A 20,156-nucleotide genomic window follows, 5' to 3' on the forward strand; every position below is an offset into this window, starting at 1 on the left:
CTCATAAGAATTGGTACGTACGTACGTTCTTGTAGAAGCATAGACTGAGTCACGAATACTAAATAGAACTTAATTATACTAATTACTCCAGTACTATAAAAAAACCAGTTCAGAAAATAGACCCGTAACTTGGATTCTAAGAAAATGTTCGGAATTAAATTAATTAATTAACTGCCACCGGAGATGATGTGATTACGCGATAATGATCTAATATGACGATGTCTATTAGCAAACGTTTTAATTTTTTGCCTGACTACGTAAGTTTGAATATCTCTAAAAAGGTTCGTTTTTTTATAGTACGTTACAGTTACATAAACAATTCTGATTCACGGTTAATAACTTTAAAAAAATCTATTCGAAATGCAAAAAAAATGACCACAGGTTAGCTGACTGCACCAAGACACTCTGATAAAGGTATTTTTACTTGTTATTGGCTGGCTTCATTAACAAAGGTTATTCGTCTTTTACCGATCAGGTTGTGCCTTTCGCTAACTCTGCGCTAATATGGAGACGCGCAGGTGTTGCTTTTTTACCTCGATACCATAAAAGCACCCTGGTTCACCTGCGCGACCCAAGTTCTATTGAAACGAGTTTACATGAACACTTGTTAACTAATATATTTACTATTGTCTTTGGTTAACATATCTTTTACACATTGAAAGAAAACAACTTTTTAACTGAATTAAAGCTATTTGTATTATTATAAACTTATAATTATTTTACATAATTTTAAATTTAAATTTTTCTGACGTTTCAAAAAATTGTTTTCTGTTAATATATTTAGTATATAAAATGAAATAATAAACAGCTCAAATAAAAGAAGTCTTTTCTCCAACTTCGATTTTGTTCCCTTTCGAGTAGACTCTTGGGGGTTCAAGTGTACAGGCGCTATTTAAAGATTTCAGTTGGCGCCTGGTAGATAGTAGTGAAGCCCAAAAGGTGGTGCTTTTCTTGCTCAACGAATAAGTATCGCAATACAGCGAGGAAATGCTGACAGCGTTAAAGGTACACTGCCGCAGTGACTTAACATTTAACTTTGTTTAGATTTTCTTTTTAATTATTATTGTTATTACAATGTATGTTAAGAACATTGTAAATACTGTACTACTGTTGTGATTACTAATAAACATTATTCATGCTGAACCATAGGGTATTAGAGGTTTTAAAATTTTAAGTCCAATTTTATTTTAGTATTTAATGACCTAAGCACGAGGTCACCTCTAAAACCTCCAATATATTTTCCTATGACATTAAACCAAAATATCCCATTACGTTGAAAGCCGACTTTTGAGTAATAAAACACGGATTTTAGATATGTAACAATAGATGATCTACATATGTTTCAAGGAATTTTATGGGTTTTTCGAGCGTATTACGCCGGCATTAGAGTACATCGTTTGATACTAGGTTATGGCTGATGTGCATCGCTGCGTCTGCGCAGGGATAGTGTTATGATTACTCTACCGTTAGCCTCTGACACCGCTATGTGAGAATATTTAAATGACGTGAAAACTATTTAGTTCAGCGCAATGTTAAAGAAATGGTAATTTTATACAAAAGAAACACTGGGTTAGTCGATAAAAGCAGTATTGGAGAGTCTTCAGCGACTCTCTTCTACAGGGACTTCGACCACAGGGTCGAAGGTTCGATTCCCGACTGAGCACCAGACATTCTATGTGCGCATTTAACAATCGCTCATACGGAGAAAACATTAAACACAAAATTAGACATAAAAAGTCGATGTATGCCAGGCACAGAAACTTGATCTACTTGCCTATTATTAATGATCACGGAACAGATACCTATAGGACCTTAAAAGTTGTCGATAAATATAATCAAATATTTTTCTTTAAATTCATTCACGAAGCGATAATACGATAGATAAACACTTTATTTTCGTAAACATCAAGTGAAGACAACACGCCAAATAAACAATTGCAATGACTACAAGATAGACGAAAACAAAAAATAGCAATAAAGCATACTCAAGACTACATTCAATGCAAAATTTAAACTCTATTTAAATATAAGGCATCTGTGTTGCCTTTTAAGGCCGGCCATCTCCTTTTCGGATGCACCTTCGTCAGGCGACATTCCGTATGCCCTCCAATTACATTGAAGCCAAAAAATAAACTTTATTGTAAGACCGTTATCCGAGAAGTCCTTGTGCCGTGTTCCAATTTTCTAGTGCAGCGTATTATTCATTTTTTACAAAGCCATCCGTGCCAACAGTGTAATAAAACTGGAATCATATTTATTCATAAGCCTTTAAAAAAATTCATTTATGTCGTCGAAGACGAGTTTACCGATACGTGACCTCTTAACCAATATTTGTCAACATATAATTCCGAGTAAAATAAATAAAGATTTGCGTTACAGAAACATTTCAAGAATTTGAAGTCCATCCAATTAAAGGTACACAACTTTTACATACCGCATTTACTGATAATTACACCGTTTATCATTTTAACCTGATTTAGCGACAAATTGTTTTTGCTTACCTTTATCTTTAAATTTATCGCTACCAAGGGTTGTTGGAAACATTTAAAAACGATTATGGTTAATGAGTAATTACGATACAATTTTGATAAAATACATAATTTTGGTCTCGAACAACACATAACATGGCCAATCAGATACATAATGAAAATTTGTTATACTTGTAGAAAATAATACATGTGTGAAAATAACACGAGGACTTAAGAAGGCACAGCGCTAACCAGATCTATGCAACTTCCGCACAATCGAAAATAGGAATGAAAACGGAAAGTGCTTACTAATTCTTAAAAGACCGACAACGCATTCGCGAGACATCTAGCATTGGGTGTCTATTGGCAGCGGTATCATTAAATTAAAATCAGGTGATACCTCCTGCCCGTTTGCCCACTGTTCTATAAAAAAAAGTCGAATACCCCGCAATATCGAAGTACACAACTCACTAGGGGAGTCTTTGTAAAGAAGAAGCCGCATACCACCGCCAAGCTTCCGCGAATAAACATAAATACATAATTATGTGGCAATAAAGAAAATAATAATAATAGCAAATGCCACGGCAAAGTTTCTAAAGTTTTTTTGAAAATACGACACACTCTGTAAACAGGACCATTAAACGATGAATTAAGACTATAGGAGCAAGGCTTGACACGAAAGCGAAACCAGCTCAAATAACAAACGCATCAAGAATCGGTTGGACCGGTCTCCGTCTTGTTACACTTTTTGTCGGCCTGACACGAATAATTAACGTAATGAAACTTTCGGTAGACTGAACGCATTGTTTGATATTTATGACCTGATGACACCAATAGACAATTTCAGTTGTGATCTGTCTTCATTAGTGCATTACACGAGGGCTTTATTTTTGTATTAAATTACATTTACTAAGCTTATTGTGTATGTATTTCTTTTGTTTTTTTATAGGATTAACTGATGTTAAGTGATATCTTCTTTTCCTAAAAGGAAGTTCCCTAAGTTAAATTGGTACGAAAATTCTTCAGTGGGCAGTTGGTACCACATAGTAGGTGCGTGGCAAAAACTGTCTTAAAAAAACGCAGTTGTGTAACGACGGACATCGAGGTGATACGAGAATTTCGTATTCTGCTTCGATGTCCGATGATAATATCTAATTCGATAAGTAATACCTAATTCGACTGTGTTGCGCGGTACACATCATCTAAAATTGCTTTTTTGTACCTAAACAATTTCGATACGTTACTACCATTATAAGAATAACTGTAAATTTAGATGCAAGGTTACCAATGATAGTGCTTATGCACGAGTGTGACTGGAGCAAGGAAAATTGATGTACTAATAATAAACATAACAATGGCTGGTCCCGTTTGATGTGTGCACGTCATAGTGACTGCCTCTCGTAAAACTAAAGTTAGCTCATTTGTACCGTCAACAATGATCGGAACATTATAAATAACTAAGATTTTGCAAATAGAACGAGCGATCCAGCAAGTTGACACAAACACTTAGCTGATAACAAAAACGTTTACTCTATTACATTTAATATATTTGTTTACAAAATAAATTGGAGGGTTTACCAAATGTTTTAGTCAAGTGAATTTTCTCTTAAAAAGAAAGACACATCATGATCACATCAGTTCTTGTTTTACGTTCGGGCAGTGAGGTGCGGTTGCAATGCAACAGATCTATTCTGTAGTCAATAGACCTTTGAGTACATACGAGGCAGATCTGTTTTATGACAGACTTCGTTACTTTAGTCGTAAGATTCCGCAGCCGTTGTTGTTCCGTCACCAATAATGAAGAGATAGAAATAAATTAAATTTTTAAATTGCATATTTGTATTTCTTACTTAGTTTGTTGTCGTGGTTTATTGTTTAATTTCTTTTCTCTTCTATGAATCCATCCCCATAAATGTTGTGCAGACTTATCATTGATTCACATGCATGGATTGCGTTTGTTAGTGTGGCTTTTTAAAATAAATAAATATTATAAAACAAATTAAAATACTTACCCGAACTGCTTACATGCCGAGGAAATGCTGTCCGTATTAGCACAGCCACAGAGATCAAACTTTTTAAGTTTGTTTTCATTTTATATGATTCAAATTTTCATTATTATTTTGGAAGGATTATTAAGGATATTGTAAACACTATATTTGTGTGTTGAAAGTAAATATAACTGAGAATAAAACTTCACCAATTACGTGCTGAGGATATCGTGTGTTAGCGCCACCCAGAAGAATGTCGCATGCGAATGGAGTATAATAAATCGTTTTAAGCATCAATTTAAACTGGATGAGCAGCAGCATTCCTGATATCCTGGCCGAAGGCCAACAGGCAATTGAATGAGTGACGCTAAGAAACCAAAAACAAGAGGTAGACAGTCACGAACTGACTATTTTGGGGAGGTCGAATAATGTGAGTCAGACCGTGCCACTTGAAGCCCATTGAGTTAGACGATTGCAGGCACTTCGGTACGCACCCGACATTTTACGTACCATCTGTTACGCACGAATTATGCAAATCATGACTCTGCTGTAATGCCTTCCATCATTTGTCATCTATGTCTATCTATATAGGGATTCATTTATATATATATAAATGAATCCCTATTTCCCTTGGTCACGGCATCACGCGTGAACGGCTAGACCGATTTCGCTAACAATTTTTTGTTGTGTTTGTGACTGTCAGGAGATGGTTCTTATGAAAGAAAAAAAAACAAGAAAAGTGCGCAGAATATTGGAAAATATAAGAATTCTTAACCACCATATTAAGTAAAGACTGACTTTTGTTACGGGAGCGCTTTTACTATGAGAAATGTTATCAGATATAATGCTAAGAGAAATGAATATCGTTTAAAATGAATGCTTTGAACGGAGTTATTATATTGGTAATCAATATTCATAGTTAAGACAGGACAACGTCTGTCGGATCCGCTAGTTTAAAATAAAGATATAACTAGATTAAAATATTAATTACATAGAAATTACATTCTTAATTAAACGTGTTACGGTGCTTGCGAATCACGCGTACAATATTTTTTCTTAATTTTATTTATAATACTATCTAGCCTCAGCTTAGTTTGGTTTTCATTATTATTTACTAAGTCTTCGTTATTAAACGTTCTAGTACGATCGTCTAGGATAAAATATGTAATATTCATTAGTCCCGTAATGCCTGTTGTAAAATCGATGCGACTGGCACATTTGTAAAAATTCTAGTACATATTGTAAGCAACTAAAATAATAATAAGTTTATTTTCAAATAATTTACTAACACGATGTACACAACTAACCTATCCTAAATTTCCTTACTAAGTGCATAATATCATTCCGATATCATAAATAATGAATTCTATCACGCAAACAATTAGATCTACTACGCATTAGAATATAGATAAGAACACTAATTCCTAGGAGAAATGCAACGAACATAATTGAACATAAGCAATATTTACATATCAACAGACATTTAATAAACAAACGAAGGCGTCACTAAGTGAAGCTTGAAGCAAGAGTGTGTCAAACGTGACTGTGCCACTCAAGAGCCAAACACCCATAATACGCACGTGAGCAAGTTTTGAACGAGACTTAATAATATTAAAGACAAATCTACAAAATTTCCGCAATAAGTGCAATTTTTAAGTATTAAGAATCGAAAATCATATTTTTAATGTTTTTTTTACTATAATGTGTCTGATATGTTTTACGAATTCCTTTTTCAAAACTGTTCCATATCCATAGGCTGGAGGAGTAGGAATAGGAGGGGACAACTCTGCGCTCTATAACAACTCATTTGAGGGTCCTTAAAGAAAAGAGCGTACCAATTCATAGGCCGGCAACGCACTTGCGAGCACTCTGGCAATGTCTATCACAATGGGCAATGGGTATCACATAACATCAGATGAGCCTCCTGTCCGAAATTGGTTATCATCCGAAGTTTAAAACAAAAGCATCGAATTACTATGCAAGACTTCCTACGAATTTATTCCTCAGGGAACGCCTAAATTATGCTTTTAGCCATTTTAAAGTCATTGAGTAATTGCATTCAATACTTCTTAACGTATCGAAATATCGTGTAACTAATTCTGGCATTTACATAAGTCATTTTTCTTATTCTCGTATTTTCAAATTTTAATAACATTTATTCATTGGAGCACCATTTACTATTAACACTCAATTTATAAAATACTCAGAAACAATTTAGGTTAAAAACAGTTAAGAGTCCGAAGCAAACCAGTTAATTAGTCAAATCAACGAATAGGAATATGATATGTGGCGATCAAATTTCAACATAGTGGCCTTGGAAATTGTTTATCTCGTTACTAAAAATGTATAACAATTCAATTTAACCCATAATATCCCAACAAAAATCCAGTTTATTGGTGACCAAAAGCTGGTGCTTTACTCGCTCAACGACTAAATTTCGCAATATGCTGGCAGAATCAATGGCACACAGGGACCAAACTTTTAAATTTTCTCTTCATCAATTTTTTATGAATATTATTGTTATTATTATGTAGGTTAAGAATATTGTAAATACTGTATATTTGTGTGGTTATTTCCGTTAATCGTTCTTTAGTATTTTTTTTAGTAACACACATTACCATCGCATGTTACACGGAATTGTAAATTCTTTGATACTCAAGAATGATCATGCTATGAAAAACCGTATTCCGATGATAATGTATGCTGTAGTGAAATTATAAATTCTACGTACTGAAACTGAAAACGGAAAATTCTGTCGCAAATTTGATAAGAGCAATAAACAGGAATCACATAAAGCGTTTTATCATATAACCGGCGCTTTGTTTAGATAAGAAGGTATTGTTGTAGATAACTGGGGCTTGTTCAATTTGTTCGCCAACCGCAAAAAAATCTAAACGGTATTTCGATTTGCTCACCTTAACTTCAATATTGGCGTTCATCCAACCTCAGTCGGCTGAAGCTGCTGAAATAGTCCGTCACTCAACACCACAACACAGTACTGGGTCAAAACAGATCAGCACAGAATTAGCAATCGAAATGTATCAAACACAAAACAATAACCAAAATCGGTCCTTCACGTCACAACTACCACAGGTGCACGAATACGTAAATACGCTTTGCGACACGTGCGCTCTTCAGAGAAACCCGCGATTAATCGAGCGAGCGAGGAGCGGCGCCCCTACTACACGACCGCTGCACGCTGATGGCACAGCACTACTGAGGTATCGCGTACGTTTGATCGCTTCACTGTTCTCAACCCCTTGTCTCATCCCTGTTGTCAAGATATTTGCAACGTGTAAAAAAATGGGAACGCGTCACGAACCGCGTTTAAGCCGAGCTATCTTAACCACTTTTTCACTTAATTATTCACGCCTTTTAAGGTGCAGAATTAAAGTACAAGCGTAAATAGTGAACGTCCCGGCTCGGATTCTCATGAGAAATGATAATCGTGATGCGATTATGGCTATGCTGGTTTACTTTTGATGTAAAAAGTTCGTAAGTAATTGCATGCGCATTTGTGACGATAAATAAAACCAGATATACGTAATTACAATATGAAAAGTGTAATGAGACCGGATTAATAAGAACGATTAAAGAGAAACATATGCAATTATTATGATCTTTATTCATACAAATTCGAGTTTTTTTTACCTTGAGTGCGTGCGTGCGTTAATAGCCGAGACTTCTTTAAGATACATTTAATACACACGTTACTTTTTGTACTTTTACTTTAAAAAAAAAACAGTGGCACTACTTCTTTAGGTCTGTGCCTCAGATTTATATATATGTTTCATGATCATTTGTCAATCTAATAAGCAAGGTTATCAGCCTCCTGTGCCTGACACACAAGTTTGAGACTAAGGACAGCCGGTTTCCAGATGTTTTCCTTCACCGTTCGAGCGAATGTTAAATGCGAACAAAGAATGACAGTAAGTTGTTACATATCCGGGAATCGAACCTACGACCTCAGAGATAAGAGTCGCTCGCTGAAGCCAATACTGCTGCTGTGTGTAAGGATATACAACACTTACTTTGGATTTAATTGGTTTTGATATTAAATTTGTTAATTTGTAACTAAGATTATGTGGTGTTTTCATTAAAGGAGGAAATACCTACCTACTATTATAGACAATGAGTATTGAAAGTGTGCCACATCCTGAAAGCTAATGGGCGGATGACGGCTAGGATCACGTAGACTCAACGGTACTGTACTGCACTCATTTGAATAAAACACTGGGTTTCGAGGACGCCGTACAACGAAAAACATGTTTGTATGGAAATACAACTACGCTTAGGATTCAAATGTTTTGTGAAAATACGTCAAAGTAGTCCAGAGGTTTCTACGCGAACACGTAAGCAGAATTATATTTTCAAATTACGAAGAAAAAATGCAAGATGACTGCCAACTTTATTGTATTTAAGTAATTATTATATGTGAAGGTTTTTATCAAATTATATTGATACGTATACATTTGCTAGTCTCTATATCTATCTATGAAAAACTAATTTCAAAATCTTATCAATTAATATCCGATGAATTAACACATAAAATGTTTACATCATAATTGGTGAAGTAACAGCGTACGATGGTATTTACATTAATTAAAAAAAAAATGCTCAAGGCCCATGTATAACAGAGAAAAGTAACACAACCGCTGATACATAATAAAACCATCTAGATACTTCATTAATCCAATTCTGTTTCGCAATCCATCTGTTCAGCCGAGTGTAGTTGGAACTGTTTAAATTCTATACTACTTTCATTTATTTATAAATAATAATACATATTTAAATATAATTTAAAACTTTTAATTAATAAATATTAATAAAAATAAAACAGTTTGGTCCCTATGACAGTGTACCTTTAACGCTAGCAGCACTTACCCGCTATATTGCGATACTTATTGTTTGACCGAGGAAAGCATCAGCTCTGTGTCACCGGTACTATGTACCAGGCGCCAACTAAATGTTTCATTAGTGCCTGAGCACATGATCACCACCGCCCAAGAGTGTCTAATCTAAGTTTGAGGAAAGACTCTTATATTTGATCTGTTTATTATTTTTTAAAACTTATATTTATCATTGTTAAAGTTACAATGTATTTATAAGTATAATATCATAGTATGACAACCGCCTTTCGCGGTAAAGGCCTCCAATAAGGACCAGCAGAAAAAATGGGACAATGTAATATTAGCTATGTAATATAAAGCTTCTATCGTGTCTCTTGGAGAGTTTTGGTCTTTTAAGGTCTACCAGGCTTAGAAAATTAGAAGTGAATCAATCTTATTTCATCATAGTGTAAATAAAATTTGACGGAAATACATAGAATTGGTTAACTTTTTGTAAAGCATTACACGTAACTTCTTTTCTTAGATAAAATTATTTTTTTATATTATTTTTTCTGACAATATAGTTCATAAAGGAAAGTGCGACTTTACATGAATTAAAATCTATATATATATAGGGTATACAATAATTATGGCTAATAAGTATTATGTTGACTTAATTTTCAACAATACTAATTAATTAAACTAAGGTAATGTTCATCAACAGCCTTAGTGCTCTGTAATGTTTTGACACTATGTTCGTGTGTCCGAGATACGGCACTTGCACTTAAATTCACTTCACTAGATTTATTAACTCAAAAGGTTTAGTTCTTATAGGCGTCTTTATATATTCTTTATATTATATATATAAAGAATATATAAAGACCGCATATTTATGAAATTGTTGCTAATAATGAAAATGTTAATCTTACTGATAATGTGGAGTTTACTTAACTAAAAAAATAAACCTTACTGCTCAGTTTTACCGATAAACCTTTAAGATAAAAACAACTTTCGAAATAGCATTCAAGGATTAAAATTATTTTATTCTTTGCCGATTCTGATATCAAACTTTCTCTTTTCCATTGTATCTGAGGTGTCGAGCGATTTATCGACACCTCGGTATCGGACAACAAGCCGGGAATCGAACCTACGCTCGCGGAAAACAAGTTTCCGTATGACTCACGAACTAGAACGCTTGATTGAAAAACATTCAAGAAAATACATTTACAATTTTGTTTATTTTGTTTACATTAACTGTACTTTAAAATGACCTTTTTTAAAAATTAATATTCTTATTTAGTAATATTACAGATCGGTACCTTGCACTTTATGTGATATATAGACTGTCCAGGCGTTAACGCTTCGCACAGCTGAATATTTATATCTCAAAGATTTTTTTAAGTCTGTTTAATTCAAGCCATAAAAGCTAGTATTCTAATTGTGAAAGTTTTTTGCAATAGGTTTCAAGTTTATGTAAGTATATTTTGAAATTAAAGCAAAGTTGGTGTAAGTATTATTTTATAATTTAAAAAAAAATATCTTTCTAGTCGTGCACAGCAAACAAAATAAATATAATACGCTACAATAAACTCAAAATAACTTTATTCATATAGGTAGACAAGTACTCGTATGAACGCCAGAAAAGAAGTTAAATTAATTGTACATTTACATTTACTACCAGTTCGCAAGTCAAGGGCGTAGAGCGGACAACAAGAACTGGCGAGAAACTTTCCGCCACTCTCTTTAATCGCTATAAATTGATATTGAGTTCAAAACATAATATCTTTCCAAAAAATTAGATTCATCATCATATCAATGGCTGTACAGTGTACATCTAAGTAAGGTGTAAGGGTATAGATACTTGCGGAGGTATCACCTCCACCAGGTTTCGAGGTCTGTGACAACTGTATCCCACCGACGTGGCCTCAGTCCAGCGGGTTTACCGAGTTTTCTCTAGTCGAAAAATGTCGATTATATTAAATAAAGCAAAATCAGATTAAATAACAATTTTCCCATAACAAAATATACGATTCCAGTTCGTGAACGATTTAGGTTTGACAGTATCTAATTATCACCGCCAAAGGCCAATGAAATACAGTGAAATACAAATGTCCGCGAACAGCCCGGAGAAAAATGTCAAACGCGACAGGAGATTAAAAGCACTTGTTTCCTTTTAGAAAGGAAACAAGTGTTTGCAGTTTGTCGCGATAAAATCAATAGGAGCAAGGTTCTAATCGGAGACACTGCATGTGTCCCTGTGACCTTAAATGTCATTTAATTGATATATTATTTAACTAACATAACTTCACGTATGGACGTCAAAGAGCCACTTAGCCATGTTGGCTATTTTTTTACAGCGAGAACAAATCACTTTATAACTTTGATATTTGTTTCTTGTATAAAGCCGTCATAATATAGAGTAGAAACAGTTTTGACGGGTGCAGAGATTTAAGATTTATTAAAATGGACCATAATGAGCCTTTAAAGATTTGTTAATTTTATTACTCTGACAATAATTATATATAAAACAAATTAAGAGCGATGTGAATATAAATTCATTAACAAATAATTTCCACTTAGGATTAAACCAATTGCGACTTAGGGACCTTCAAAAAAGAGCGTACTAATTCTTGAAAGGCCGGCAACGCAGTTGCGAGCCTTCTGACAATGTGTGTGTCTGTGGGCGGCGGTATCACTTACATCAGATGAGCCTGGTGCCCGTTTGCCTCCTATTACATAAAAAAACACACGGATGTCTACGGCTGTTAAAAAATATATATTTAAATATGAAATTATTAAATAAAAAATTGTGAATAATTTGTTTAGTAAAATATTGAAACTATGATATCAAACAGTGCCTAGATAGCACTGGGCTAAGATTTATAATCGTAAACTTATCGTCGGATGCAGTCGGAAGTACCATATCACGCGGCCGTCGATAATGCAGGCAATTAATACTGCGCCCGCGCACCAAGACAGGTAGTTGTAGGAAACATTTCTCTGGTTAATTGATATTTGCATAGTTAGTTTTGTTCCACAGTCTAAATCATATTATAACAAACTTCAAACTAGCTTCGTACATATATTTTACAACAGGAGATTTTCTTTGACAAAGACTGAATATTATTAATAAAAACTACCAGTGTTGACTTTGTCACACTTTAACGGATATACAGTTCCACATACTTTTGTTGACCAGCGGCTGAAATTGGTGCTACCGTCGCCATTATGAAATGTCAGACTGACATTGTTTATTTTCTGTAATTTCTTGGTGAGTACCATAAATCATTTATTATCTACCAACATCTGATAAAAATCCAACTAAATAGTATCTATTTTAATTCCTTGCATTATTACAATGGCAAATTTTTATATAAGCGAACAGTTCTAAGTATCTTAAAAGATATTATATTAACAGAACGGGTAACAAAACCTATCATATTGTTACGAGCTAGGGGATCGGATAGAAAATGCCGTAGATTTCTTCAAAGGTTTATTTCTTGATAAATCAATGAGGAATTTATGGGCACAAATTAATTGCAGAGATGCACTAATAACACACAAAAACACAGTCACTAATTACTTCACTTATGCACACTTCACACTGCACTTTATCACTTGTATTCACTTTATTCGCACTTTATCGCTTCGGTGTTTCTCTCTTGTTATCGCATTCCAAACTAAAGGTGACTAGTCGCGTTTCGGCTCGCTTATATATCCCTGGGAATAATTCTAAACAATATTCTGAGTTCTGAACAAAGTTCTGATCTTCTCTCTCTCTCTCTCTCGTATCATTTCGTCCTTGTCTCACACCTAGAAATATTTGGTCTAGAATATTCCTTCATCAAAGGGGTATACCTAGGCCTGAAAACGCCTGAAAACTGCACCAGTCTACTACACATGTTCTGAAACCGACTGAAAAAAGGTTTCAGCTTCCTGAAAACTAGGGTAACATTATGGAAATTACAATTTTCTAATATGTGATTGACCCTCTCCTGAAATGGTTAGAAATCATATTACAGCCTGCTGAAAAGTTCTCTAACTAGTGGAAAAATCTAGAAACATTGCAGTCGACCCGTCTTCGTAACAATATCAATTCTTTCTAAGTTTGTGTCGCATTAATTTAAGCCAAGAACTGTATTTTCTAGATACTAGTATTGTATTGTATATTGACATTTCAATAAATTGTTAAGTTAGCCTGCATGACTTCAAATTATTCCCCTTATTATGGTTAATTTTGATTTACTGGCAATTCTAATATACATGACAGCGACGCTTTACAGACCAAGAAAAGTACTGGCACTGTAAACGAGATTTTATTACTTTAGTAGACTCAATGGAATATTGCAGTATTAACCTGCCGGTGGACGGCGTTAATATCTTTTAATAGGCAATTAAATCAAATAGTATTCCGTCAATTTGATGCGACAGCCTTTCGCTGACTACAATCACTGTATATTATATGTCGCAACCATCAAGCTTAATAAGCCATGCAATTAACAGCCCAGCCTTTTCACTAAACAGCGCCGTTTAACTAGCGGCCTGAAAGATATCTAGCCGTAGAGTTTGGCTGGCTGGGGTAGAACTGGCTGGCCAATGCTTAGCCCATTTGTACGATAGAGTGGGCTATATTGATTTTAAAAATTAAATTGCTCGAGACAGCTACAGCAAAATTCTCATTATTAAACACTACACACTTCCATTGTAGTACTTGTTGTTTTTCATTAAACTTTGGAAAACACCATTAAAGTTGTGCTTTGACGACGCCATATTGATAGTATGAAGAGATTCGCTTTGAGTTTGGGAGTGGCAGAAACTGGAACTAAATTTAAATTTACAGTCAGACTAGGCAAATAATGAAACCTCATCGGTCCCACTCATCTGTTTAGCCTAGCTGTTTGATTAAATGGCTAAATATCTTTCAGGCCGCTAGGTATACGGCGCTTTTTAGTTAAAAGGCTATGCTGTTAATTGAACGGCTTATTAAGCTAGTTGGATGTGACATATATATATATATAGGGGAGGTACGGGAGCATTGGGCAGTTGAGAGGTTTGGGCACCCCCTCATTTCTCAAAATCTATTCTAGATATTTTTTGTTTTCTACCAAAGCACGAGTTTAATAACTGGCAACACCGCTTATCAAAAGTGTCAGCTGTCATTTCACTTGGTTGTCAAATGACATGCGCATATGTTGCGTACAGAAGTAAATATTTTGTTTGTGATTTGAAGAAATATAACAAAAAAATCAGCAAGAAAGTCTAAGTATCTGTGTTAACTTCTTCTTTTGTATTTAATAAAGATTATATTATATACTACAAAATATAATGATGGTTACTTCTTGTTTAACTGTAATACAAAACCCTCAAATCAACACAGCTGATACTTGCAATAAAAGCTTAAATAATATGTAAAATTAATTTCTCATTTTCGGTTTAACCTTTCGCAACTGATATTACATAAACTGTATCCGGAAGTTGAACACTAGTGACCTTAGCTTAGATTAATTTACAGCGTCTTACGTGAAGATTTTAAGCATATAAGTACCTTATGAGAACGGGACCTGTAGGTACTGTGCACGATTTTGAACTTTGAGGTTCTAACATTTTGTTGTTATTTATTTCATAATTAACGGAATCGAAGTCCTTATTTCATAACAATGATCCCAGGATATATGATTCGCGGTATCACTTTAGTTAACAAATAACATAGGTTACAGATACCGGCAAACATCTTGAACAAAATATGTCCTTGCCTGCAGAAGCGATTTTTAGGTATCACTGGGACGGGGGACGGCGGGTGGAAAGTGACGTGTCGATCGCGTGGTTGGTAAATCATTTGACGTGTGTGTCCCGCGCTGTGTACGATGCGCAAACTTCCCCCCACTGCCTTGTTTAAAGCTCAAGACGTTTGCCGGTATCTGTACAAACCTATTTTATAGTTTATAGTAGGTATAATTGCTTAAAACAGCAAGTATTTTTTTGTGATTTGTCAAATTTCCGTCTCCAGGAATCTCTTTAACAAAACATAAGTCGACCAGAACTATTAGTCTCCTAATAAAATAACATATGCAAAAATTAGCAGACAAGAATATAATAAAAACTAATATAATAAAATAAATAAAACAAGGCAGCGTCTCAAATCTGTGTTAAGAGATCAATAACCTCAAATTGCAAATTATTTCAAACGACGAGTTCAACTTGACGAAATACCGTCTTTTGTTAGTTTTTACATTAACCCATTTCGCGTCCGTTATTTCGCGACAAAAACGATTTTACGGGTTTTAAAAGCGAAAAATAAGATTATAGTGATTATCTGCTAAATCCGTGAAATTGTTAAATTTTAAATAAAGATGAAATAGCAGCACAATGTTCACTAATCAACGTATATAGAAAATATTTGGTGTCTCTTGCACTATTTTTGTTTACATACACTTCGTTGCAAGAAATAGAGTATAATTAAAATAATTAAAAATTACGGCAACTGACTGACAAAACCGCTAATCATTATACTCCAGAGACCAGTCCCTTAATTCCCGTATTTGAGCCATGATGACCGAGGAAGACCATTTCTGCACCTGTTTTGGTCTTGTTTTACTTTACTTGCTATATCTTGCTTGCCATCAATGTCACATGTAGTAAAAAATCAAATTCGAAAAATGTTCTGTTTTGCTTAGTAGACTGATCGAGTTTATTATGTCTACCCACATTTGTGTTGCTGTTTTGTTTTGTTATTTTATATACCCTAATTATTAATCTTAGTTTTATATATTGTTTCTCAGTCAGCGAATTATGTATGGATTCTTATGAGAAATACATTTATTCTAAAGCCGTTTTATAAGCAAGCAGGTAAACCTTCTTTCCTTCTAAAGGAGGTACACATTAGACATAATTTTTTTATTAGAACTTAAAGAAAAAAAAAACGAATTAACGCGTGTTTTCTTATTGGGCCTCGTCCTCTTTGAAAATTTGGCGATCATGGCTACTTTGATTTGGTGCTTTGGCAACCGGCAAAGGTTTTTTTTAAAGTAAAAGTTTAAAAAAGGACTATTGTTATCATTACCAGTACAGTGATCCCCCTTATACCACGGTACTCTCATAACGCGACTTCAGTCCCTCCTACAACGCGGGGATTGCACACGTTATATTTCTGTACTGTGACATTTATAATGATTATTTCATTCATAACATAATTTTTTCTTAGTATTCGATTTAAATCCGAGAGTTAAAAGTGAATCGTTTGTACATAACACGTTATATGGGGTCATACAAGCGCGTTATAAGAATACTCTTACAACGCGTTTCCTATATCGCGAAAACAATCCACCGTGTAATAGAAGGGATTAATGTACTAAAAAAAACAAAAAATGTTCGCTTAACTCGACTAAAAGGTGACCAGTTTCACGTTCACGCTTCAGTCGTTCTAAGAGATTTATAAACAAGTCACTGGGTTTTAGTTTTAATCTACTTTTTATAGGTTATATCGCACGAGCGAAAGGTTTTTACTCCACTTTTAAAACCCTTTTTAATTAAAGCTTATTTATTATTATTAAAGTATCGAAACATTCAAAATTTAGCGTTTATAAACTTTATTCCTCATTAAAAAATTTGTGAGGCAAAGAGACATATATGTCACTAAACCGGCATATAACAAGTATAACGAATAACGCGTGTATAAAGTGCACACAAAAAATCTTTGGACTTGCGATTCAGGACATGTCGTGAGAAACGCCGATTTTTATCTGACCTTGGCGTTCAATTTGTGTCTTAGTCCTCGAAAAACATTCATCTCCATTATAATCTCAACTATATATGACATTACATATAATTTATACATGCAGCTGTTTCTAGACGGAGTGTAAAAGTTTTAGTTTCGTGGAATAATATATTGTTGTGTATTCATTCCTTATTCCCGAATCGGTAGATAGAGACCATATATATCCCGCCTCGTCGATTATGGGTATTTTTGAGCTGTCCCTTCTCTAATGCGTCCTGGAATTGGTACAGCTCGACAAGGCCCTACCTACCTACTGTTAACAAGGTCAAGAAAGAAATATAACAACGCAACGAGCTATTGAATTTTGGTCTTACAAAAGACAAAACTTTCAAAACACCTGAAGAATTCCTTTAACGTTATCATAAAAAATAAATTAAAATTAATGTTATGTTTTAAATTATTACAATGTAGATTAATAATATTATAAATACTGTATATTTGTGTGTTGGTCTTGAATGAAAAAAAATCACTAGTAAATCACGTTAACTAAATCTCTACATATTTCCCGCGTTTATAATTCAATAGAATGTACTTCTCGAACGAACTTACTGAATATTTTCCTTTAGCTGTACCACTACATTCCTTACCTGTAACAAAACAAATATAATTAATTAAAATGTAATATGATCTGCAGGACTATTTCTAATTTGATTTGACATGTGTACAATAATAAGACCAATTCGTTAAGGTCCTGTTACAAATTAGTTGTGACAGCCTAACTCATTAATAAATGGACTTATTTTGTTTTTTGACCTTTATATCGCATTAAATTTCAAGTGAATAACGTTTTTAATCGGGATATATTATTTATATTCGATACAGAATCAATATTTCAATTTAATTTCGAAATAGACTTAAAAATGCATTAAAACAACAGTTTCTTTTGGACCATTTTGTCGGCTTAACACCATACTGACGAGTTCTAATAAAACATCAACACACGTCATGTCATGAAATTATCTTCTTTTCGACCGCTTAAGCTTTTTATAACATTTCCATTTTCTTTTGGGTCAGGAGTCAAACCAGCAGGCGGGTAACTTTGAATAAAATGACCTCATTTTTAAAGTAAATCCACCGCTCATAGCGGATGTGTTGCTGACCCTTCAGGGAATGGTACGCTCTTGTGGTGAAGGCGTAAGTCGTATTGCTTTAGAAATATATCTACTGGCATCTAGTTCCACCAAAACCTGGTGCGCGGCAGTAAGTGCCTTAATTGCGCTGTGTTGATGCACACCAGGCGTCGAGATGGAAAGGATGGATTTTACATTCTTCCTCAACGTCCGGCGATGGAATTCAACCGCAGGTTTTAGTTAAATAAATAAATCATCTAAGGTCACACAACAATCATTTAAGGTCTAAGCCTCAGATTTCTGTATTTGTTTCATGAATATTAATCTAATAGGCTGGTCCTGTGTTTGACACACGCCGTCAACATTTTGGGTCTAAGGCAAGGCGGTATCCTCACGATGTTTTCCATTACCATTCGAGCGAATGTTAAGTGCGCACATAGAAAGAAAGTCCATTGGTGCACACACGATCAAAGCTACGACCTCAGTGGAGACAGAGGCACGGTTGAGCCACTAGGCCACCACTGCTCTTAACATCATCATTAATCAAGATAAAATCATTTCTGCAAAAATACTTGAACTTCTACCATGTTACCTACATCAATGCAAAATTTACATGTATGAAAAATAGCCCCGCTTATGACAGCTACACATTTCTGATAACATTGCTCGCCCATATAGACAGCAGTGCCTACCCAGTCCTTGTAATATATCGCTTGAACCGGCTCGAACTGAGTGGCCAAAACTTTAAAGGCGTTAATAGAGTCTGCCAAGGGAATACCGCCTTTATGAGGTCCAGGCGCGCGAGACCGACTGTAAAATAATTGAAATAAGCACCAGGAGAACAGATGTAAATCAGTGATGTTAAAGATCAAGGCCCTAGCGATTATATTGTTTCGTGAATAAAACAATGAGTAAGTCATGTCGAAAATGTTCGATAAATATCTACTTGTCATATGGTGTTGATAAATCAAGAATTAACTTTAGGTATATAAAAACATGGATTAATTACCCTTACTTGAAGCGTAAGGCGTCAACATAAAGTGGTATTTAGAACGCATTTTTGCCGTGTAAAATTTGTCGATTATGACGGTAGTTACAATATTTATTTTTATCTCGTACAGCGAATAAAATATACATATATATATATACAAACAATTATACTAAAAATAAAGCCAATGCCAATACATAATAATTACAAAAAGGTTGAAACATTTATAAAAGGGAAAAAAACACTAAAAATTATTCAATACATTTAACTAAGTAATACCTAGTTTGGCTGTGATGTATGATGGTCTAAAAGTACACATTTTCACGTACGGTATATGTGTCTGTGGGGTATGCTCATGACGCAGGTGATTTTGAGCTATGAATAATTCTTAAGACTCCTTTTAACCATATTCCGCGATAGCTTAAACAAGTCAAGGCTTAAATATTGGTCGTTGTATGTTCGGGCAGCGCGATACAAAACTTTACAATATTAATTTCGTACTCCAACAGCGAACGGAAATTACACATACAACAATTATACTAAAAATTTAACGGACACGATATGATGGTTCAAATATTTACGAAACTTACAAAAATAGATTAAACACATCTAACTTTATACCTAATCAATCACAAAAATTAGTTTTATGAAATTACTATATCAATAATAGGGTGGCCAAAAAGTCGTGGATCAAAAGCAACTAAGCATTAAATAAATAAAGGGTCATCAGCTGCAACAAATTGTTCTACGGTAGGTCCTTCAGCTCAACCCCTGTAATGTTATCATTTATTTTGCGTTTTATTATATTTAATTTTTTTATTAGTTCTTATTGTTATTCGAAAAATTCTACAACCTGTACCTTTTTCATGATATCCACTAGATTGGTACTGATGAGTCTTGCATTAGACATGCTATTTATGGTTGTATTGAAGATGATATTGAGGAATACGATATAAAGATTTCTGATATCATAACTTTTTGTTTACTTCGGACTCCATCGTGAAACATAATTACTCTATAGAAAGATGACCCTGTATTA

General features: G+C 34.3%; 1 protein-coding gene across 11 annotated transcripts in view; it reads right to left on the bottom strand.

Moving 5' to 3' along the window:
* The window catches only part of LOC123707975 (rho GTPase-activating protein 21), a 311,024-nt gene that overhangs the window by 141,904 nt on the left and 148,964 nt on the right, over positions 1 to 20,156 (bottom strand). The window contains exon 1 of one of the 11 annotated variants that reach the window (XM_045658359.1): positions 7,372 to 7,653. The exons of the other annotated variants lie outside the window; for them this stretch is intronic. Coding sequence (XP_045514315.1) covers positions 7,372 to 7,395 — 24 coding nt within the window. The 5' untranslated portion in view covers positions 7,396 to 7,653. Of the gene's footprint in view, positions 1 to 7,371; positions 7,654 to 20,156 lie in introns of those variants that run through there. 11 annotated transcript variants of the gene reach the window in all.

Source organism: Pieris brassicae, chromosome 4 (genome assembly GCF_905147105.1).
Source record: "Pieris brassicae chromosome 4, ilPieBrab1.1, whole genome shotgun sequence".
NCBI classification, from domain to species: domain Eukaryota; kingdom Metazoa; phylum Arthropoda; class Insecta; order Lepidoptera; family Pieridae; genus Pieris; species Pieris brassicae.